The sequence below is a fragment of the Vespula pensylvanica genome, chromosome 4, assembly GCF_014466175.1.
Source record: "Vespula pensylvanica isolate Volc-1 chromosome 4, ASM1446617v1, whole genome shotgun sequence".
Taxonomy (NCBI): Eukaryota; Metazoa; Arthropoda; class Insecta; order Hymenoptera; family Vespidae; genus Vespula; species Vespula pensylvanica.
Window position 1 is genome coordinate 4,383,500 of NC_057688.1, and position 23,915 is coordinate 4,407,414.

At 29.8% G+C, this 23,915-nt stretch overlaps 5 protein-coding genes and 2 long non-coding RNA genes across 14 annotated transcripts; 3 read left to right on the top strand and 4 right to left on the bottom strand.

Moving 5' to 3' along the window:
• Window positions 1–68: 68 nt before the first annotated feature.
• LOC122628664 (protein lin-9 homolog) lies at window positions 69–4,089 on the bottom strand. Of its 2 annotated transcripts, none has more exons than XM_043811160.1 (7): window positions 3,959–4,089; window positions 2,754–3,093; window positions 2,383–2,685; window positions 1,884–2,301; window positions 1,434–1,783; window positions 1,115–1,361; window positions 69–1,038 (listed from the first exon to the last, which is right to left on the bottom strand). In XM_043811160.1, exons 1-7 carry the CDS (start codon window positions 3,975–3,977, stop codon window positions 847–849), a joined length of 1,869 nt encoding a protein of 622 aa, XP_043667095.1. In that variant the 5' UTR covers window positions 3,978–4,089; the 3' UTR covers window positions 69–846. The 2 variants fall into 2 exon arrangements, with proteins under 2 accessions (XP_043667095.1, XP_043667096.1); XM_043811161.1 differs by lacking the exon at window positions 3,959–4,089 and adding an exon at window positions 3,406–3,944.
• Window positions 4,090–5,171: 1,082 nt separating this feature from the next.
• LOC122628675 lies at window positions 5,172–7,471 on the top strand. Its single transcript, XM_043811189.1, has 9 exons — window positions 5,172–5,519; window positions 5,664–5,899; window positions 5,994–6,097; window positions 6,196–6,354; window positions 6,515–6,582; window positions 6,650–6,835; window positions 6,899–7,032; window positions 7,108–7,212; window positions 7,278–7,471. Exons 1-9 carry the CDS (start codon window positions 5,338–5,340, stop codon window positions 7,454–7,456), a joined length of 1,353 nt encoding a protein of 450 aa, XP_043667124.1. The 5' UTR covers window positions 5,172–5,337; the 3' UTR covers window positions 7,457–7,471.
• Window positions 7,237–7,680, bottom strand: LOC122628678. The gene is made up of 2 exons (XR_006327096.1): window positions 7,547–7,680; window positions 7,237–7,427 (listed from the first exon to the last, which is right to left on the bottom strand). It is a non-coding gene; the product is annotated as an uncharacterized LOC122628678 (long non-coding RNA).
• Window positions 7,681–7,991: 311 nt separating this feature from the next.
• LOC122628674 lies at window positions 7,992–9,902 on the top strand. Of its 3 annotated transcripts, none has more exons than XM_043811185.1 (3): window positions 7,992–8,130; window positions 8,785–8,949; window positions 9,645–9,902. In XM_043811185.1, exons 1-3 carry the CDS (start codon window positions 8,034–8,036, stop codon window positions 9,845–9,847), a joined length of 465 nt encoding a protein of 154 aa, XP_043667120.1. In that variant the 5' UTR covers window positions 7,992–8,033; the 3' UTR covers window positions 9,848–9,902. The 3 variants fall into 3 exon arrangements, with proteins under 3 accessions (XP_043667120.1, XP_043667121.1, XP_043667123.1); XM_043811186.1 differs by lacking the exon at window positions 7,992–8,130 and adding an exon at window positions 8,384–8,502; XM_043811188.1 differs by lacking the exon at window positions 7,992–8,130 and adding an exon at window positions 8,719–8,744 and having other exon boundaries at window positions 8,810–8,949.
• Window positions 9,903–10,251: 349 nt separating this feature from the next.
• On the bottom strand, window positions 10,252–14,394 carry LOC122628673. Its single transcript, XM_043811184.1, has 5 exons — window positions 14,235–14,394; window positions 11,512–11,635; window positions 11,343–11,420; window positions 11,079–11,270; window positions 10,252–10,997 (listed from the first exon to the last, which is right to left on the bottom strand). Exons 1-5 carry the CDS (start codon window positions 14,235–14,237, stop codon window positions 10,789–10,791), a joined length of 606 nt encoding a protein of 201 aa, XP_043667119.1. The 5' UTR covers window positions 14,238–14,394; the 3' UTR covers window positions 10,252–10,788.
• A 146-nt stretch (window positions 14,395–14,540) lies between these two features.
• LOC122628667 (zinc finger protein 76-like) lies at window positions 14,541–19,811 on the top strand. 5 transcript variants are annotated; one of them, XM_043811177.1, is made up of 9 exons: window positions 14,541–14,654; window positions 16,638–16,744; window positions 16,818–16,992; window positions 17,100–17,467; window positions 17,545–17,814; window positions 17,891–18,082; window positions 18,146–18,343; window positions 18,440–18,556; window positions 18,650–19,811. In XM_043811177.1, the coding sequence occupies exons 2-9, from the start codon at window positions 16,658–16,660 to the stop codon at window positions 18,746–18,748; spliced, it is 1,506 nt and encodes a 501-aa protein (XP_043667112.1). In that variant the 5' UTR covers window positions 14,541–14,654; window positions 16,638–16,657; the 3' UTR covers window positions 18,749–19,811. The 5 variants fall into 5 exon arrangements, with proteins under 5 accessions (XP_043667112.1, XP_043667108.1, XP_043667111.1 ...); XM_043811173.1 differs by lacking the exon at window positions 14,541–14,654 and adding an exon at window positions 16,018–16,090; XM_043811176.1 differs by lacking the exon at window positions 14,541–14,654 and adding an exon at window positions 16,097–16,533.
• A 772-nt stretch (window positions 19,812–20,583) lies between these two features.
• LOC122628676 lies at window positions 20,584–21,393 on the bottom strand. Its single transcript, XR_006327094.1, has 2 exons — window positions 21,256–21,393; window positions 20,584–21,069 (listed from the first exon to the last, which is right to left on the bottom strand). It is a non-coding gene; the product is annotated as an uncharacterized LOC122628676 (long non-coding RNA).
• Window positions 21,394–23,915: the final 2,522 nt, after the last annotated feature.

Consider the following 23,915-nt stretch of genomic DNA (forward strand, 5'->3'; position numbering starts at 1 on the left):
AGTATATATATGAAAATGAAAATAAAAATAAAATTCCATTCATAAAATTAATGTATTGCATAAATGAAAAAAAATATTTAATTTATCATTAGTGACCTATACTTACCTAACATTTAATTACTACAATTGTTAGTATAGCATTTTTGTACTAATGCTAAATTGTAAAACAAATCGTAACGGATATACAAACAGTATTATTAAACTTTTTAGATTAAACATTTTTACAAGAATTTGTAAAATATCAATGAAGATTTTCAATGAATACAACGAAATTAATTTTCGAAATCCCTAGTTATCATTCACATTGTATAAAAATAAAGATGTAGGCTACATATTGAAGTTCACAAAAGAATACTCTCAAAATATATTATTTTAAATTATTATATTTTACATTATTATTTTTATTTGCTGCTATTGTAAAATTATTGTAAAAACGAATTTACTACGTATATTAAAAATTAATTCTAATTTCAATTCTGCAGTTTAAACAATAGTTATCTGCTTATATTTACTCTCAAATATTTGTTGTATTATAAAATGAAATCTACAATAAATGATGAATACATTATTTGTGAATTTATATATACAGAAAATATATCATTATGCTTAATTTTATACATATACATATACATACATATATATGTATATATATATATATATCTATATATATATATCTATATCTATCTTATATTTTATAAAGAATCTTAATGAGCAAAAGTACTATATTTTATATTGAACAGTGTTAAAATAAATGTTTTTTATGAACTATAGAGCACATAACGTGCATATCACTTGTTCCATCTGGGATTGTGCATTCAATGAATAAACTATATGATTTCATATATGTTAAGCTCTTTGAGCCATAAAAGGTGTTAAAGCACCTACTTGTCCTAATCCTAATTGAATATGCTGCATATGAATTTCAACGCAATTTTGAAAAACTTGTTGATTTTGTGGACTAAGCTTTGATCTTATTTGTTCTATAGTACCTTGAAGCACTTTTAATTCATAAGCATTTCTATCAGAATCAGATAAACTCTGAAAAAGAACATAATTATGTAGAATAAAAATGAAATCTTTAATTTTAATGTAAAAGTAATTATAATGTTATTACCTTCACTTGTAACATAAGAGCTGTTAAGTCTGTTACTAATTGATTCATTTTTCCAGGTTCTTTATCATGAATCATATTATTCCTAGCAACCATATCTGATGCTTCCTGTTTACATTTTTCCCGAAGATGAGACGGTGCTAACATTGCTGCAACACTAGGTTCAGGAGCTATTTCTTGACAAAGTTCTTGTATATCATTTAAATAATCTTGTAAAGCTGTATTCATTTTTTCCAATTCGACTATAATTCTGAAAAGTTATTATTTTGATAAGACAATAGCAAATATTTTTGTAATCAATGAATTTATGTATTTTGCATACCCTGCATATTTTCTTTCAAAGTCTTGTGGAAAGGGTTCTCCAAACGATCGTCGTTTTTCCGCTTCACTATTCATTTCTTTTAATTTTTTAATTTTCAATTTTTTAGCTGCTAATATTTTATTTACTTTTACCATGAACTCAAGCAACTTTACTGGGTAGCCATTCATACTACCACCAATATGAGATTTCTTTGGTACTGACGCTGATGCATTAGAGATTAGTGGATCATTGTTTAAACGTGGAGATAATAATTTTACTGTATACGGTGGTGAAGGTACATATTGTACATGTCTTGGTCTAAATTTTTGAGCAAATGAAGCAACACTTATGGTTTCTGGTGGTTCATTTGACTACAAAATATATTTATTAATGTTGTATCATTATATCAAAACATGTTTCTGTAATATGATTTTATTCTATGATATTTTTATAAAATATATAAAAACTTACCAATACTTCATAATCAGGGACACTGTGAGTTCCAAGACCAGCTCTCTCAAATGTAATTCTATAAGTATTATTACTTGTATCCACTGCATCTATACTACCAGTAAACAATCCATCTTGTGGTTTTCGTAACCTTGCAGTAACCTTTGTACCTATAACTAATTGCAATGGTATTTCTGGCGGTAAATCTTTGAAACTGTTTATATCTGCAGTCTTTCTTTGTTGCAACATTCTTATTTTTTGACGTTTTCTTTCTAGCTCTCTTCTTTCTTCTTCAAAGAATGATTGTGAACATCTACGTGGTTTGCCCATCATTCTTCTAATTTTGCACCATTCAACACGAGTTAATTTACGCGTTTTTAATTGTGGAAATGATTCTTTTAAACATATCATGAAATCATTATCTCCTTCAAATAAAGTTCTGTAAAAAAAAAAAAAATATTATAGATATTACAAATAAGATAGTACACAGCATTGTAATAACAAGCGCAGTAACACTTACTTATCAATATTACTATAAAACCATTCATAACAAACCCATTTATGTGCTTTGGGCAATTTTAATAAATTTCTTAGTCTCATTCCAATCTTTTGTCCTATCTTTCTATCAGGTGAAGGTGGTTGCATAGATTTATCAGGTTCTTTTTCTTGTTTTACCGTTGGCATTATATTAGGAATATGTGAAATATTGCTATTAGCTTTCTTTGGTTCATTAATTATTCTATTTTGTTTTTTTGCTGGTGATGGACGAGCTATTTTTTTAGGAGATTGCTTAACATCTGTACTAGAAGGATCCTTCTTGATTCTATAAGGTATCAAAGATATGAAATACTATATGTAAAATAATCTTAAATCTTTTTTATAATAACATACCTATGATGTGGATGATTAACTAAAATATCATCATAAAATAATTTATTTTTTTTCCTAATTCTAGCCGGCATTCCTCTACGATTTAAAACTTGGACTGGTTGAGTAGGTGGATTTGGTTTAGGTGGAGGTTGAGTGCCTACTCGTTGAAGACCTAAAGCTGCAGGTCCAAGCTCAGGTATTGGCTCACATTCTTCTGTATCCATATGCAAATCCATTGAATGATTTGAAATTTGCTGATCATCCAGATCCATTGTATCATCATCTACTACCTCGGTTTTAATTTCATCAATTGTAGGATACCCTCCATTTTTAATAGATAATAATGTTTCAGCTGACTCATCTAAACAAATAGATTTTATTGACTTATCTCTTATATTATTAAACTTTTATTTTAATTTATTTGAACTACAGCCAAAATTATTAGTGTAATTTACTTTTTTATTAAATTTCTTTGTTTATTTTTACTTATAAAATAATGTCACATTTAAGGAAGAAATTGATCACAAATTTGATAATATAATACATAAAATAATTAAAAAAAAAGATGTTAAGAAATTAAAAATATTAAGAAATTAAAAATGTTAAGAAACAATTTAAATTTTATATTGTTTTATGTTTCTATGTTTCAAGATTATTAAAATACATAATATACCTTTGATTATAAGAATATAATAATATTATGTATTATACAAGAAGAAAGTATACAAAAACTGTAAGGACACACGTTAATTGTTAAGACATATTCAATGTCTTACGTAAATTCTTCCGCCTTAACGGATCTAAATCATTATATCTTAACTTCAAAATACTAACATAACCAAACTTGCAATGAATTTTGTAATGATTATTTTCACTTGTTGCATCATTCAAATTTCTAGTCTTATGAAAATAATTGTACGTTTTTCTAAAAAAAAGCGTAACAATATAAAGTAATAGAAAAAATTCTAAAGGTTAAATCTAATATTGCTTTATGAATATCTTGTTGTCCCGCTTCAATTATGCATTGGTCATTTTTGAAATTTTAAACCAGGTCGTCTCAACCGTAACTGAAACGTTGGGTAATAGTTTATTTGCAATCAACCTAATATCTTATCCTATTATTACAAGGAACCAGATAATTTGGTGTTCTAGATATCGTTTTTTTAATAAGTAGAAACACCTTTTACGCTTTGAATTCGATCAAAAGTTATTTGAGTTATACTCACTTTCAATCGTGTCCGCCATGTTGATATCACTAATGCATCATGGGATTGTATTTAAGTCATAAAGTCTACGTTGTAACTAGCGCATACGAATCGGCTATAGAGTTATAATATCAAGAAAGTATATCTAGGTAAAATTATATGCTTATGCACAAATAATATCTGTATAAAACATTTATTTTGGAATACATGAAAGATATAAATAAATACTTTGCATCTGTAATAACAAGTACTTTTTAATCATATATACAGATGGTGGCGCGCAGATTTTACGACATCGTAATATTATTTGCATTTACGTCTCCGTTTTGATTATCACATTATATTTTTAATGTATTTGGGTTAAATTGAGTTAAATAGTTTTCCAAAGCAAAATTCATATATATATATATGTATGTAGAAAGTAGAAATTAAGTTGATCACATATAGATACATATATATTCACCTACAAATATATTCATACAAATAAAGTTATAAAACTTTTGTAACTTGCTAGATTGCATTCTTACAATGTTCTTGGAAATGTCATACATGCATTTTATTTATTCAATGCACTATCAAAGTAATTTTTATACAGTTGATAGTGCAATTATGATAAGTAGTTTAGCATTTTAGGTTATTTCATAATATAAAAATGTTCAGAAAATAAATAATTCTACTTCGTTTGTTTATGTCTATGCCATAAAATAATATAATTTTAATCGATATGATTAAGAATTATTCCATATTTAAATGTAAAATACAATTTATATGGAACTTTATTTTGTTATCTTTATTATCTATATATTATCTTTATAATATTGTAGTGTATTGAGAAAATCAAGGTTTAGTAATCAAAAGGTAGATTTTTAATAAAAATACTTATCATACACACTATATATATTAATAGTGTAATCTTTTTAACGTCGAATTGAAAATAGAGGTTAATTTATTTTTTTTTTCTTGATCGCACTGAATTACGCTTTATATTATTTTATGAGAATCGATATTGTTATCGATAATTATATAATTATTAATCATTACATATGTTGTCACACTGATTATTCACAGATTCTCTAGTTAATATCTTTGTATTTTTGTTAAATTTTCAACAGTGGCGCCATTTTTGTGCAACTACTACTTCAAATTTATTGGTCGAGCGTAGAAGAAAGCACCAATCATCTCTAAGCATCGGACTTCGTACATAGAATAAATACGATGTGTATATATCTTATTACTCATTCGATATTTAGTGCCTTGATCGTATACATAACTCGCGAAAGAGAGATAGATGTCTCTTCGTAATTTATTTATCAACAAACATTTTTCTTAGATTTATGAAGTAAATAATTTAGATGTTACATATCGCGTAGTAGAAAATATACTTATGAAATGATTTAATTATGATATTTTGCATATCATTTATTATTTTTATATATGCGAATAACATTTTCTCGATTAAAACAGGCGATGATAACATATATTGCCGTGAGAAGAATAGATTGATTACTTCCGAAGATAGTGACGAATACTTGCTTGCAAGTGCTGAAATTAATACGATGGTAAAGTTACTGTGCCGATATTGGTAAGAGATATTAAATATTTATATTGGCAAAATTAATAGTTATTGATGAAAATGTATTGGTAATATTAGTATGAAAATGTAGTATGAAAATATGAATATTAGTATGAAAAATTTTTAATGATCATGTAGCTGGGTATGTTGTAGTAATGATAATGAAGAAAAACAACCTAAAATATGGTATTATCAAGATCGGTTGCAAACTTTACCAGAAAAAGAAGTACAGTTAGGGATGGACAACAATGTATCATATAATAGAATTTATGTAACGTTAGATCTTTCATTAATTATAAAAGATATTGAAAAGACAGATGCTGGAATTTATCGATGTCATGGTCAAGAAGGGCAAGAGGAAGAATACAAATTTAATTATAGAATAGAACGTAATGTCATTTATACATATGATTCTATTCCATTTTTAAATTAAAAGGTTTTAAAATTTTTAATTAAGTAATAACATAGAAAATGTCATTTTAGCAATGTTAAAAGATCAAAGAGATACATTTATAGAAACAGGAAACATTACTAAATGGGAAGAGTATCGTGTGATAAACTTATTATCTGTGACTACACGCTTTGCTGTATGAATTTTAAACATAATGTAAAACGAAATAGCAAAATATAAAATATATTTGATAATACTACTAATAGTACCTATGTATATGATACTTTGCTTTAGATATCTAGAATGCTTGATCTTGTTTATTTACGACAAGAAGGTGTCATTCTAGAAGTAATTTCTGAATGGGGACCTTGGGGTCCTTGTGAAAAATGTATAAATAATAAAGGAGTAAAAACTCGTAGAGGATACTGTAGAGTGAAGCGTCAATTTGATAAAGTAAACTATATATATATAGTATTAGATATGATTGATAAACTATATATATATATATATATATATATATATATATATATAAAATATCATTTGTTAAAATTTTGTCATATCAGACAATTTTGAAAATATAATAGGCAGTAATTATTTGCTATTAACTTTACAGACCGTAACATTGGATCATACTTCTTTACTCATAAAATTTTTTAATAAAACCCCTATGTTACCTTGCAAGTAAGAATATGATACAAATAGAATCATATAATACAAATAGAAAATATAAAAACGATGCATTTTACAGATCCATACTTCTTCAAGAAGAATTTCCTCTTATCAGCAGTGCTGTAAGATATTTGCCCGAATTTGATTTGGAAGAGGCATGTAAGAATTGTACGAAAGTAAAGAAAAAGAAAAAGGGGAAAAAATTTAAATATAGAAAACAGTACGTGTTCTTAGAGGGCGCTCATTCTGCTATTTCGTGTCCGGAGTACGTTATGTATTTGTTTCATATAATTGGACAACAATAAGTTGTTTTGATTTATAAATATAGATCAGACTTGCAATCGCAAATAGTTTGGAAAAAGGACTCGATTGTTTTAAAGCAAGGCGTAAGTCGATCGTTTCGTAAAACAGATACTGAAGCTCGTGTGATGGTTGATACATTTTCAACTCTTTACATAATTGGTATCGTTTCGTTTCTGAAAATAACAAATTCAGTTTATTAATAATTAAACATGCAATGATATTTATATCTAATAGATATTACGAAAGACGAGGAAGGTAATTATACATGTTACGTCGATAACGTCAATATGATGCAAATGAAGATCATTGTTGTCTCTAAATCGAAATTTTTTACATTAGGTGAGATAAAGATATCCATTCTCATAAATTTCATTTCTTTATTTATTTCATTTGCGGCGTTACAGCATTTATGCGTCACATGGGTTATCTTGGATTCATATTATTATTATCTTCGTTTTGTTATTGTACCGGTCTGATCATGGCATGTAGACGAAGAGATACCTTTAAAGTAGTGTTTCCTGAGAAGAAAAACGATGTGGAAGAAGAAAGTATTCCTACAATATGCGTGGGAAATGAAAAATAAAACAGTAAATGTATGGATATCTGATACCATATATTAGAATATTATTCGTATCGATATCAAACGTAATCATACTTGGAGAATAATTATTACTTTTCATAACAATTCTAGTTATTATAATTTTTGGAAACAAACGAATATTATGTTTGTTTATTGTTTTACAAAGGGAACGATGATTGTCGCTTAATAGGATGCTTCGAACGCATCGCGATAACGGAAAATTGTTGTTTCACAATTATAGACATTCTTTTTAAGCCAACGATCGATGATTCGTCTAAAGAAAGTAATTATCGTCAGCGAACGATTCTTTTTCATTGTACACGCGTATACATATACATATACATATACATATATGTATACGTATACATAAATACTAATGGTGTACGGCCTTAGAGCCAAGTGAAGAGCCCAAGAGTCAAGTGAAAGGAAAGAGATCGCGTTGTACGCGTAGCCCTCTCTGGTGAGTCTGTTAGTCCTACCGGTTAGTTCCAAAATGGCTGTGCTCGATCGTTTCTCCTTGATATTTCACCTTCCGCCGTTCTTGGTGACTTTCGACGCGTAAATCTCTCAATTCGTGTTTATGCAACGAAATAGAACGATCGGCAGAATGGATTTAAGGATGTGCACCGTCGTATTTTTGTCAATTTTATACTTCAATCTACCTCCAGCAACGATTGGTGAGTCGAACTATATGGTTCGTACTTGCGACCTGCAATACCGCAAACTGGCACGATACTTTCACCTGAACGGTGACAAATGCTTTATGGTATTCACCGATGCGCGGCTCTTGCGTTTTACCGTTTCTTGATTACCATTAACAATCAGAACATTTTTCTTTTGTTTCTTTATTAACATTATTATCAATTATTTCTTATATGTAGTTATTACGATCGTTTCATTTTTCTACGTATTTCTAAACGCAATCCATGCTTTCTCAAGCAAATTTTTGTCTATGTTGTATTTTAGTAAAAGTAACAACGAACAAAATGTTTCTACAATTTTTCAATAGTTACTCTATTATATGACGAATTGTGAAAATTCTTTAGAACGTATGTATAAATAATTATGAAAGTTGCCTATCACTTTTTTTTATGTTATATCAATCTATAGTATAATAATATAAAAAATAATACATGTATAAATATGATTTAGGTCATTTTAATTCGATTAGACTTTATGTATTTTAAGGAAAAAGTTATAGGCAGTTCTTTTTTTTTTTTTATATATATATAATAAGACAAGAAAATATTTATTCGCTGGAGCATTTTAAACTTTCTTCGATGTGTAAAATGTAAAATATATTTCTATCATTGTCTTACTTTCTTCAACAGCACTTCGAAGATGCGTTCATTGCAGATCGAGAGGAGAGCTAGGCTCGTGTAAGGATCCGTTTACGATGAATTCCACGCAAATAGATTTAGAAAGAGGCGTGGATATGGTACCCTGTGTATCCGGTTGGTGCGGTAAAATAATCGAGAGTCAAAATTTAAACAACGGTTAGTATTATACGTATAAAAAGAAGAAGATATAGAAAATTGCTCCAAAGATATACACTTTAGTTGCTATTCTTAAGAAATAAGAACAATATCGGTTTCTACGAGCTACCGATTATATCTTTAATTCAAGAGTTTTCTTTCTTTTTTCCTATTTCAATTATCACTTTTCCAATTTGTAGAAGAAAAACACTAATATATAATCATATAGTACATATATTCCGTTTTTATGATATTTCATATCAAAGAACTCGAATCTTGTAAATTTCTGTATTTAAGAATATTACTTTCTTATCGGAAATCGGTTGTTAATTTAAAATTAACTAATATTAACGTTAATTAGAAGTAAACAATATATTCAGCATCGATTTAATATTGAATATTTTGCTTTATTCCTTTTGATTCTTATTATCAGTTAATAAAAGCAGTCTACTCTTTTCTGACTGAACGGAGACCAAGATCTCACTCGATGTTGAAACCGATCTTATTCGATGTAATCAACGATCGATCATTGCTGCTATGTCCACTGTATAGGATTGCATTATACTTCTTGTGGTTCCTTGCGATTTTATTACAGACTTCTTTGTGAGAAACATTGCACTATATATCATGTCATTTCTTTCAAAGAGTAACACTGCAATGTTAATCTCTTTTCTTTTTCATTTGTATTATTCCATGATGGCGATCGTATTTTTCAGAATACGGTACCGCCACGCAAAGACTGTGCTTTCAAAGAGGACCGGATGATGGCGAAGAAAGATGCGCTTATACTACGTGGAATTATAGAAAAGTTTACATGTGCCTTTGTCTCGGAGATCTTTGCAACGGAGCGATAAACGCCAACATATCCTATTCGTTACTAGCCTTGATATTATGTATTACCGTTCGATGGATCCTGTAAATTTTTTCTATATTTTTCATTGCCAATGATCCAATATAATCTTTTATCTCAGAAACAATAGACAATTTGTCTATTTGATTTTTATGTCTATTTGATATAAAATATTATATGTTTCGTTGTTATCATTGAAATGTAGCAATCTTTAAGTTTGCATCATTCATCATTTCAATAAGATTTTTTTCGAACTAATAATAATTTTTTTTACAATCGTTTTAACAAACGTTTTATTTCCCATCGTGTTGATGATGTTTTCTCATGTAAGATTTTAATTACAATTCTATGAGTTATTTTAAAATGCAAATACCAATGCAATACTAATAAAATATCTGTGTTAGATCTTCAAGATTACATATTATTGCTCGTATCATATTACGATTTTTTATTTCATTTTGTTTTTGATATTTATTATCTTTCTTTTATTCTAAACTTGAACTGTAAACAGGACTCTTCCGTAATGAATGAGATACGATTCTGATTCTAATGCGAGTAAGAGTGATACACGTTGTTTTCTTATATAATTTAGAAAAAAATTATATAAATTGCTGTGAACAGTGTTACACATTGGTATATACAATTCGATGGTATATTTAATAATAGCATATCACTACTTTCTAAAGCATTTATAATTTATTTAATTATATGACTATGTATTCATCTAGATTTTTTATAGAGATAATATTCCTTTAGTTGCTTTAGTTTAGTTTAAAATAACAATAGATTTTATCCTATGAAATTATTTCATGTGTCTGATGATTATGTCATGATATTTGAAAATTAAATATTGTGATTTTGAATAAAAATGACGTTAAATTAATTAATTCATAGATCATGTTATTGTTAGTGATGGCAATTATTTTCCTGTCGGACTTGTGCTCGAATCCGTCGTATAAGTTTGTATGAAAATAGCTACTCACTTTTCAGCCAAATTCAAATTTACATTTTTAATGCTGGTGTCTTTTGTAAAAAGGAGAGCTAGATCTTAGACTGCTTAGAATATGATCGTGTAGGCCGTTTAATCTTCTCTCTTCTTGATTTCGCAATATAGCACGTACGTGTGGAAAATCATCGTAAAAGAGTTCACCACGGCCATAAATGTATTTCACCGCCATCATTGCTTCCGTACCAGTCAGAAGCAAAGGATCGTGATATTCTATATAAATCAAAAGGGGGATTAGTTTTGTGAAAGTACAATCGATCGTATCTTTCATATTATTTAAAAAAGTTTTATTACCTAAGCCGTTACTGTAATCGGGCGTTATATGTCTAGATTCTTGAGAACTATGACCAAGGTCATTCACGTCTATGGGGGGAAGGAAGACCCCAACTGGCCATAATGATTCAGCATTTTCCGGTTTTATTATTGTTGCGTATTTTCCAATTTCTGGGATTTGTTGCAAATTGGAATCGGTACGTAGGCGTTCTCCTAAAAATAAACATAATCAGAATGTATTACGTGTATCTTTTCAATGTATCTTGAAGAAAGAATATGGCGTACCAAATTGTCTTCGTGGATTTGAAGGAATGCTTCTTCGTCCGATCGAAACAAAGGATTTTTGATAGATCGTACGATCTCCTGTAACGAGAACGAACGATTTTATTTCGTTGTAATTGTGCTTTAATTAGTTTAGTGAAATCAGTTCGACTATACACGTATTTGTACTAACCGTCTGTTGTAATACCATGTTCGTATACGTGAGGTCGAGAGACGAATTTCACATGAACATTTGCGATTGGTAAAGCTTTGATGGTTGCTATTACCGATAAAAGGACTAATGCTTTTGCCTGTAACTTAACATAATATAATTATTCTTCATACTGATAATAGAATGTGAAAAAATATAACAATGTTAATATATGGTTATTTATTTATGAGATTATAATATTAAGAGACTCAGAAAATGTATATATAATTATCATAAACTTTAGTATTCATGTAGTAGGTGTTCTAATGATAACTAATGCATGCTTATAATTAAAAGTAGGTGCTTTAATGTTTAAGAAAAAATTAATTTTAATTAGTCTCTGGACTAGAAACTTTCGCTTGTTTTACGACCACTATCACGATTTAGTCATCTATATTATTTTTTTATATCACTTTATAATTGAATATAAAAGGCACCGTGCTCGTTGGACAATTGGTATGTTTAGAAAAAAATATATAAAAATTATTCTAATTTAAAATGAGAATAAAATAGTTCGTTTAATTAAAATATCTTCGTAGGATCGAATTCTAGAAAAGAAAAGCTATTTTGAAAGATCAGAGAGAAACAGTTTCTCGTACTATCGGCTGTTGTAAATGTAACAGCCATTCCTTACACGCACTCAAGCGCGCAGATCGTTTTACGGATGCTGGATACACATAGATAGTTAAATATTACCCTGTTCTCTATATGTTCGATTGCGAATACTTACATACACATAGTTACACCTTTCAAAGTTACATAGATTGTGCGCTCGCGCGCTGGCGGTCATAATTTCGTCACGTGAGTGCACTCTAGTATCCTGAAGAGCAGGGATTCTCAACTTTTTATCCTTCACCCTGAAAATATGTAATTGCCCTACCCCTTATATAGATAGATCAAATTAGAATTAATAATATTAAATAATACGAAATATATGAATCAGAGAATCCCATAGAACAGCTTTTTAACTTTCCGTTCTTTTATTTCTTTTTCTTTTATTTCTATTTAAGCTCTAAGCGTATTTTTACAAGTTCTGCTGTTGAGAATCCCTGTTGAAGAGTATAAAGAAGACAGACGCGCGAGTTGGTTCGCATTTTAGAAATATGTAACCGACTAGTTATGCAAGGGAAACGCGTACAACAACGCGTTCGATTAAATAAGTTGCTTGAATAAATATATCCTATTATATCCATCTATATATATGTATGTAAGTATGTACATTCTATTTCGTGATTCATATCTTGTAACGAAAGTGTATAGGCGGCTTGTGGTAACTTTGCTTCATTCGCATTCCTTTCCAACTTGAATAAATATATCCGAATATTGTATGGTATCTGAGAGCAATGGCGGTCATTATTATTCTTTTCGTTACACTCATTACACAATAGACATTACGTATTCGTGTGCAGTCACATGTATACTCAAACATATATATGCGATAAATAATACTCTTTTACCATATAATTTTTAAGTCCGTTTTTATATATATTTATATATTCACATATCTATATGCGTACCTTTTTCTCAATAGCTTACGATAGATAACAAGTTCAACGCGAGTGTGTTCGATGGTGCATATCGAACTCTTTCGCCGTTCATTTACTATTCCCGCATACTATCATTTACTTCATTATATATCTGTAATAAGTAAATTCTGTCACGTTATTTGAACACTATTGTATACTACGAAATTTCGATATGTTTGATGAAAGAGTTTATTCTAGATATTAGTTTGATAAGAGAAAAGAACCCGGAACAAGATCCGAACAGCGCCATTCGATAAGTATTCTCGATCGATTGCTGCACCTATCTGCATTAGAAATGTAAACATGTAAAAGTCGCACCACATATCATTAATACTTTCACTATTTCATACGCAAGTCGCTAGAATCGAAGAACTTGAAGATTTTTGATTTCCATTAAACTTACACTTTTAAAAAGATTGATTATAAAAAATTACAAAGGGTCTTCTGAAGGTAAATTACTATCCAAAATCAGGAAAATAATTAAAAAAAGAGAAAAATCAGAAACAGAAGATATGATAAAATTTTCGTATCGATACATAACGTTATATAAAAGTGATTTAAAAAGTATATATAAACGAGAATTATATAATGGTATGTTATTTATTGATACATATAGTCATTATTGCTTAATGTAAATATTACTTAAATCTTTTTTTGTAAAAAAAAAAAAAATGCAAAAACTACAATTAATTTTTTGTTTAGTATTTTGGACACTTTCACCATTATTAAAAAGAGTTTTAAAAACCGAGTTCACAATACAATAGTAAGTTAATCATTTGAATAAGACAATTATTATTATATTAAAGGAATTACGTATTATCAATGATACATTACGAAGTGTAAGTTCAAGCATAAAAAAGAGAGATGAGCAGAACAAAAATTATCTAAAAATTAAAATAAGAGTCATTGGTGTTAATTGAGATAAAAATTAGAATTTCTTTTTTCTTTAGATTTCTTAATTTTTTCTTCGTTTATCAATCGTTATATAAAATTAATTACAATATTTCGAATTGGTTATCTTGAAGAATAGTTATCCATAACTCTTGGGAGAAAATGCGTGTGGAGAGAGTTAAGGATTATATTCAAAGAGATCTAAGGGATGTTTTCTATAAAAATTATAATGGAAAGATTTGATTCGAAAGATCTGAAACCTCACAGAATCCTTGATGTGATACTTACCATGAGTAGCTTGAAATTTGGCGGTTCTTTTGCCGCTCTTCGATATATGTATATTTCAAATATATATCTGACTATAATCTGTATATATTATTGTTTTTTTTTTGTTTCTTAATGTTTCTTATATGCACGATAATGTTATGATGTAGAAGCACCGTAATTATCTGTTTCGACAATAACACTATAAAGAAACCGCGATTTATACGGATGAAAACTTCAAGGAAAGTAAATTGAAATAAATAAAGTAAACAGGACGAAATTGTTACGACGTAGCGCAGATATTTCGAAGAACTGATCCAGTTCGAACGTCTTGGGTGAATGTCGACGACGATGCATATACTCCCCAACATCCCCCTTCTAAAATATACGTATACGCCACCTGGGTTGGAAAACGATCAAGAAGGATACTTTAAGGAGGCTAAGGTATATATGTATATATATAACTTTCATTTCGATTCGCGTACACTTTACTGGTCCTTGAAAATCAGACGTCCCTGATGGGTAAAGTTCGGTGAAATATGTAGTCGAATCAACGATTACCGATTATGGTTATTCAGGTAGCAATAATATAAGTAAATATCAATTGTTAATTGGAAAATAAGTACAATTTTTGTTCGTTATTCGTTTAAACAAATAATCGATATATCGAACGATAATGCATAGATAATGTTTTAACATATAATTGTTTTATATATTATTGAAAGATATCATTAAAATCGCAGTGCAGTCAGGAATATTTGCATTTTTTAAGAATGGTTTTCCAAATTCATTCGAATTCTTGCAAAATGTTAAAATTTTTAATCATTCGAATGATAACCTTTATTCCATTAGTGAAAAAATGGATTAATATTGTCTGAAGATCTTACCTGCTCTTTCCAAAGATTACTTTTCCTATTTCTTTTTTAGCACGTAAAAGCGTTGCCCAATGCAAACATATACAGTCATATTACGCTCAAGTTTGAATTAAAGTAAAACGACGAACGCGTGCTGATCTCATCTGAAGAGGTGTCCTTGAGGTTCAATGAAATTTCTCATTCAGGACACTTGGAATCGTATAGGATTGCTCTACTTTCACAACTATGACTTCCGTTTGATCCGGAACTTTCAGATAACCAAATAATTGTAATATGACGATAAAGAATGTTATCTGTAATACGAAGCTAAGAGTTTTGAACTCGTATTTAAATCTACGATTACGAATTGAATGATCGAGTCAAACTGGTATCACATATATCAATACTTTCATATTACATACAAAATAAATAATACGAAGGTACGTGATATTTGTTCGAACCGATCCAATCGTTAATCTTAAGTCATACGAATTTGCGTAATGAAATCATGGTCGCGTGCGCGCGTGTGCGACGCATCGACTTGTAATCAGAACTGTAACAAGGTGTTCCTGTGCCCTAGGCAGAAAACAACATGACAGCGATATGATCGTTGATAACGATTGTAAAGTTATTGATTTACGAATCAACGTATACGATTTAGTTATTATAATTATACTGTTGAATGCATTGGTGCGATTATTAAATGAAAAAATTAAATAAATAAATGTCTATATAGCGAAAAGAAAATGGACACTAAACGTGATTATATTATTCAAAACATAGACTTCGTAAAATTCTAAAGTGCGCGATTGAAAATAATGGCGTTCTATGTGGAAAGCACGGAGTTCAATGAAATATTTTTCGCGTGGCGCGGAAACTCTTTTTCTTTCTTTCTTTTTTTTTTTTTTTTTTTTTTCTTTCAAGCGAATCCCTGACAATTATTTGATGTTAGATGGCGGCACATCGGTTTCCGGCTCGCTCGCTTTGGTTAGGGAAGAATATTTCGCGGGCGTCCTGAGTTTATGGGTAATATTTCCCAAGATTCTTTGGTGGCCAATCGTGAGGTGTCGAAAATTCAGTTTATCGTGTCGAAATTTCGGTGGCGTACTGATTAAGTGAGGAGTGAGAGAGAACGGAACACATTTTTCGAAAAGATATGCCGCCTCGCATGATTTTTACGGATCCCGTTGTTGACATACTCATACGGGAAAATGGCGAGAGACACTGTTGCATTGATTTCGCTCGTATTTTGAGGTTTACAATTTATTTTCGAAAGATTCCATTGTGTATCGTCGTTCCTACGACATGAATCGGAATAAATAATAGACAATCTAACTTAAATGTTCTGCCATGATCATTCTTTAATAGTACATTAGGCATTCGAAGAAATGTCTGAAATAACGACGAACCGGTTTACGCGGTAAAAATAATAAATAACACTTTTTTTTGCGTTGCGTTTCATTCGTTAGGTATTACCCATAATTTATACATTCCTTTCGAGATTTCTATCTCGAGTTAGCGGTGATTTCTTTGTTGTTCGATTATCAAACGGTTATATTGTTTTTTTTTTTAGCTCCACGCCGGTAAGAAATTATGTCACAGGATGAAGAATCAACGGGTTTTGTCACGAGTACTATTACGAATCAGGAAGAAACCGGTACAGTTTTACACGAATTATCGGTAAGGGTAAATTATTTGTAAATAATGCATAAAGTGTTCATTGTTGTGAAATTGTTACATGTGTTGTATCTAGAATAACTCGGCTGATGTTTTGGGATGTCTGTCGGTCATGATTGATGAAGGAAATACAAATAACGTCCAGGTACAAGAACTTGTTCTGGACGAACAATTACTCGGTACAACACTAACAGCAATAACATTACCTGATGGAACTCAAGCATATTTGACAAACAACTTTAGCGACGATGGTTTGTTCTATGTTAAATTTTATATGTTCATATAAGTAGAACTATGAATGATTCATTGTGTACGTGTCATTACATTGTGTGTACATTGCAACAAATTATAACCGTAGAATCTCCACTTAATGGGGACGCGACTTTGGAATTGGAAAATGGAGAAACTATTTTATTACGAGATTTATCTGAATTTGCGGATGGTAAAACTCTTCAGTTGGAGGTAGATCCAGCTTTTTTGGATGCTCAAAATACTTCTGTAGATATTACAGAAAATACATATCCACAAGTAGAATTTATCAATGGAACAGCATATATGGTTGCTAGTCACTTAAATGTTGGCGATGACTTATGGGAGATAGAAGATGGAAAGTTGAAAAAGAAAGAGCCCAAAATTTTGATAAACAAATTGTCTGAACAAAAAATACGACATCCTTGCCCTAGAGAAGGATGTACAAAAGTGTATAGTACACCGCATCATCTCAAGGTGATATATTTTTTACTTTTATACAGAATTATATGGAATTTGTGAACATTAAATATTTACGTAAGTATCTATTTTAGGTGCATGAACGTTCTCATACTGGCCAACGACCGTATAGATGCACACATCCAAAATGTAAAAAAAGTTTTTCCACTGGTTATAGTTTAAAAGCTCATTTACGGACACATACTGGAGAGAAACCTTATAAGTGTCCTAATGAAGCATGCAATAAAAGTTTTAAAACATCTGGAGATTTATTAAAACATGTTAGGACTCATACAGGTGAACGTCCTTTCATGTGTCCATTCGAAGGATGCGGTCGATCGTTCACAACGAGCAATATCAGAAAGGTAAAGAAGTATAAACAATATAAAGTAACGAAGGAGTTTCTTTAAAAATATATCTAATAAATGTCATATAATTCAGGTGCATGTAAGAACACATACTGGCGAACGTCCGTATAAATGCACGCAGCCTAAATGTGGTAAAGCCTTTGCTAGTGCAACAAACTATAAGAATCATATACGTATACATTCTGGTGAAAAGCCATATGTATGTTCCATAGAGAATTGTGGAAGGAGATTTACAGAATATTCTAGTCTTTATAAACACCATCTTGTAAGTATAAATTTAATAATATCATAATATAAAATGTATAAATGTTTTCCATTCTTTCTATAGGTTCATACACAACAAAGGCCATTTGAGTGTAAAGTGTGTTTTAGGAGATACAGACAAAGCAGCACACTTGTAATGCACAAAAGAACAGCACATGCATTAGTTGATAGCGATGATAGTACTGATATTTTTTTACAAGATACTTTAGATGGATCTATCCAAAGCAACAATAAAGAGAAGAGTAGTACAATAAGAGAAAATGTAAGCAAAACGATTATAACATATCGCAGCATTCAGAGATTTAATATGCTATTATATTTATTTATTTATTTATTTATTTTTTTATTTTTTTTTCAGAAATTAACAGTTGAAAAAGAAACACAACTTCAAGTTTCTAAAGTGTCTGAAGACATAACAGATCCTGAACCACAAATTTTATTAGTTAGTGATCCATCTCATATAGCTGCTTTACAGGTTTGTATTAAAGAATGAAAGTTGATATTTTAATATCTATCGTTTTTATTAAGAGAATACAAGTGCATAGTTACAGTGCTAATTTTTGTGCAGCAAATTGGATTGGATGATAGTTTTGTTGATCCTCCAATAGACACAACATTTGAAGGATTAAACATAAAGATCGAAGACATAGAATTTGGTTGGAATTAATGCATTATCATCAGACAATTTTATCTTTTAGTATACTCGCGAAAAATTGTGTACAACGTTCTTATGAAGTAGTATATTTACATGGTACACTATAAACGATGTAAAAGATTATATCATATAGAAAGTTATAGATATTGCATATAATGTTTACTAAGTATTTAGAGTTCAGTTGATAAATTGTTAAAAGTAAAACCATTTAAATGTATAAAGTCTTCACAATGAGCGAATTACAAAAGTCGGGTAATTAATAATATTTATTAGTTTAAGGAAGAGAACTTATGATTGCGAAGTAAATAGTTACAAAAAAAAACATTATTAGTATATATAGAGCTGTAGGTATGTAAATGTAATTTCATTCGATCATTGTTTTCCTTATCATTATCGTTCATATAAAGGGCACACTGAATGCACATTCGTAGCATTAACGGGAGGAGATAAAAAATGAAAGTAAGAAAGCATTGCATATGATATATCATATAGTAAAATAATTACAATAATGTGTATGTTCCTTGTTAGATAAGCAGTAATAGCAGTACATGATGGAATGAATTAGTTATATATTAAAATTTATATTGTTCATCTTTTGATTAATGTACAAGTTAGATTCGGATTTCATATTTATGGATTATAAAGCTAAAACGAAATAATGATTATAATTTAATAATAAAATTTCACAATTTAAATAGGCATAGATTTAATAATGTTACACTACTGTACAACAAAACTATATTGTTTCTTGTTTTTATTTTTTTTATTTTTATTTTTTTTTATTTTTTTCAAAGGAGTATAATAACGCAAGACAGATTTGTCTATTAAGTATAAAAAGTTTATTTTGAAAATTACCTGATCGCACGAAAATGTTTGTGTAAATTATATTATTCAATTACGAATACTTAAGATTAGCACACTGTGTGATAAAAGCGAAGTTTATGGAACTATTCCCTATAACGAGATTAAAATTTATTTAGAACGCTATGTCTACAGTTGATAGAAACACAAAAATAGACATCTTTGTAATTACATTATTTTATAATAAATCGTTCAGTAATTTTACACGGTAAAATTTGTTTTTCCATCTGGATGAATCTTTTTTTGATTTTCAAGGAGTAAAAATCTTTTTCGATGTAAAATTTTAGATTAAATTAAATGGTTGCTCCATTGAAATCATCATCGGGCTGGTAAGATTTGCAGTATACATCAACGGAAATTTGAATGTGGTAATACAATCAACAAATTGATAAATGTCTCGGAAACGTAAGATTTTGTTCTGAAGTGTGAAATTGTTATTGGCGAGATACAGACATGAATGTGAGTGTTAGCTGCACGACGAAAAGAGAACTACAATTATTATCACCAATTTACTAACTAAATAACGCGTTTAACGTATCACATGAATGTGTGGCTCGAAGTTTTTAAACATGTAGAATAACACTTGCACACTAATCGGACTCATCACAGATTAGCGAATACTGATTACGTCATTTCGATTTATCACATTACATATCGGCTTTATTATTTTTTTTTTTTTTTCTTTTCAACAAAATTGTTTTCGCTTTTAATAGGCTGCAAAACCAAAAAAGTTTAACGAAAAAATATATGAGTTGATAAATTTCAAATAGATTGTTTTAGATAAGTTAATATCTAATGACATTTTTATGATAGAAATATAATAGGGATTAAGGAAGATCAACGATATATAATAATTAATCAGCCGATGATATTACGATTTGTACTTTATATTATTTGTCTTAATCTTTCGTCATAATTACAAAACATTTCTGGTTCGCGAACTCGAACGTCGCGATCGAATATAGTTAAATGAAAAATTGCATGAGTTCGAAGGATGCGTTTTATTTCTATTTTTATGAAAACTATTTAAAAAAAAGAAAGAATGAAAGAAAGATCTTAGTAGACACGATGGTCAATATTACGATTTCTCATCCTCCCACCGTTCCAGAGCTTTTCCAATGGTTCATGCATGACTCGATCAACGAATAGTCTTCGTTCGGCCAAGTACTCGAATACGTTGGTCGGCTGTCACGTAGGAATTCAATCTGTCGCGCATCTCATCATCAAAATGGACAATTAATTAATTCGCGTTTGAACTATTTCTCGTATTGAACATACTTGCATAGTTACATATGTACATACCGCGTTGGAAGATCGATCGATTTTCGTCAACTATGAGAGGTCTTATCTACTGTGCTTAAGAGGTATGGATTTTCTGGAAGAAAATTCATCGATTTTACAAAAAAGAATATCACGACGCTCGTCCCAATGGAAACAGGTGTCTATGTGTGCGTGTGCATGTACGTGTGCGTCTATATAAAAGAAATTATTATAAATTTTTCGATCGGACATCGATCGTTCGATCAGAAATCGAACTCGTTCGTTCGACTACGTAAAAAAAGAGAAACAATAGAAAATTCAGTGTTTGACTGAGTGACTGAACTTTCCAGTTTCTCTAAATTTATATATCGATTATATTGTGATACGATGATTTAGACCTTTGCCATCCGAGTGTTGTGTTCTTCGTCAAACATTTAGAGAGTGCTCTCGTTGTGACCATCGCCGTCATTCTTTTTTAATCGCGATGGATCTTACAGCGAACAATATCGAGAATAATCGAAATTCATGTTCCCTTTCTTTCACGTTTTCCGCTAAATTCCCCTTTGATTAATTTCTTATTCATCACTTCGGACTTTTCTCGCTTTTCACTGAACAATTAAAAAAGAAAAAAGAAAAATGTTATTTACACGCGTGTAAGTGTAACGTGACGTAAAAACGTGTAAATCGCATAGCGACTACAGCGTGTTATGAAATATCTGTAAAATGTTTCTCCCTCTTCCTTTCCTTCTCCCTCTCTTTCTCTCTCTTTATTCTTGCGATAAGGAAAGCTTTTTTCAATTTACGCGCATTATCATGAGCCGATCTCGATAGAGTGTTATGTATGCGGAGATAATTCGATAAATCCAGGATACTTTAATGGGGGCCTATATCTTCGATCAACCAAGAAGAGTACGTTCTATTAAAAATTGTGCACTCAATAGAAGAACAAAACTATAGGTCCTCTTCTTACGATTCTCGCGAGCAACTCTTTGCTTTATGATTAACATCATCATCTTTGCGATCCGATAAAGGAGCGCCTTTGATATATTATATTACACATTTTTTTTTATAGATTGTGATCTCTTTTTACGACTTGTTTGTATTTCTTTTTATGCCGAGACATATAAAAAAAAAAAAAAAATGAATATTTCGTGAGAGTAAATTTGCGAGTGGCTTTTGAAAATGTTGTTTTAAAATTGTTATTAGTGTTATATCTTCTCAAATAAATTTCTATGATAATAGCCGATTAAAGTTAATCTTGAATATCTTAGATAATGCATCTTATTTAAATAAAAACATTTCGAATAACATGCTAGAGATTAATCACGATTACAGATAATAAATTTAATTTATTCTTAAAGAATTTGTATCGATGATGTTAACTATTCGATGAAATTGATCGATAGTAAGAAGATAAGCTATAGTGGGTTCAATGTATTACTATTAAATGAACAGAGTGAATAACGTATAATTAAATCAAAGTTATATTCCTAATTTATTTTTCAACCAAAAGCTAAATTAAAGTTTTTATTAGGTATTTGAATAGTGATTGATTAATCCTAGCTTTGTTACTTTATACTGCAATAAAATACATCGCCAAAATTAATACGGTCAATTATCGCACGATATAAAAAAAAAAACAAAAGAAAAAAACAAAATAAGCCGATTAGGCATATCATTTACAAAGTAGACTACATCCTTTCTATCAAGTAGATAAAATGTATTTCATTCGTAATCGTTCGAAAAACAAAAAAGAAAATAGCATCGAAGATGCTGAACAACAATCGAGACATGCTTACGATTACTATTATCACGTTTCTATAAATACAGTCGACAATTGAATTTCTTCACGAATTGACACATACCATACCTTTATTTGCATATTTCATTCATCATCGATTGTTTTATTTTTAGTTTTTATCCTTCTTATCGTCCTGTTTTGGAGAATTCAATGAACTACTTCACTTATTTCAATTACTTTAGCCTTGACAATTAAATTGGTACATATTTATGCACAATGATTAAACAGCAAATATACATTTATTATTATATATTTTAACATTTGACTATAGTCAATCACAGAGATTTATCTCCGCACATGATTTACATATATTAGGATGATATGTCTACGTCAAATGCAAATGTACGCCAGTGTAATTATTGTCTGTCGTGATTAACAAGTGAACCGAGCTTCTTCAAATTTCACTGTAATGTATCGCATGTCGTTGAAGTCCGATCTTTCATTTTGTTTTCATGCACGAAATACTACAGAGAAATTACGTTTGTTTGTTTGTTGATTTAACTTCTTCTCTGCCTTATCTCTTTTTCTATAAAAATTTCATTTCATAATATCAGTTATCAATATCAATATCAAAAAAAAAAAGACATTTCATCGACAATACACGGAACAGTTTGCAAAGAAGACAGTCGTCGTGTTTATTTTTTAATTTACGATTTTCCGCATGATCCAGAATGCAATGTAATTTTGTTTTTTCCTTTTAAACGTAAGACTCGCGTTCTCTTTCTTCATATGCAGAGGTAATCGAAATATCCAATGTCTTCTGTGCACCATATATCATTACACATATATATAGTATTGAAACGCGAATTACGTCGTATCGGTACAAACTAGCAATGCCCACATCGCTACCTTTGGCAAACAGAGATCGATACATAAGATGGAGCAAACAAGGATACCTACATAGTTCGCCTCATAAATCCTCATTGCAGACGTAACTGTTCGTGGAGATCTCAAACGTATGATGCATGTACATATGTACAGTATGAAAGCATCGTTGTCTTCTTTTTGCAAGGACGACATTTCCAATGTAACGTTCAATAGCCATTTGTCCTTGTTCGTTCATTCTAAGAACTATTTTTTCTTTTTTTTTTCTTTTTTTTTCATTTTTTTATACCAGATACTGTCCCTAAAGAATTAAAAGCATATTTTATTTATGATGTATATATAAGTCTCTAGGATTACAAAGATTATTTTAAAAAATTGATAATTTTTAGGAATTAAGTCTAATGAAAGAAATACTGTACATATTAAAGTTAG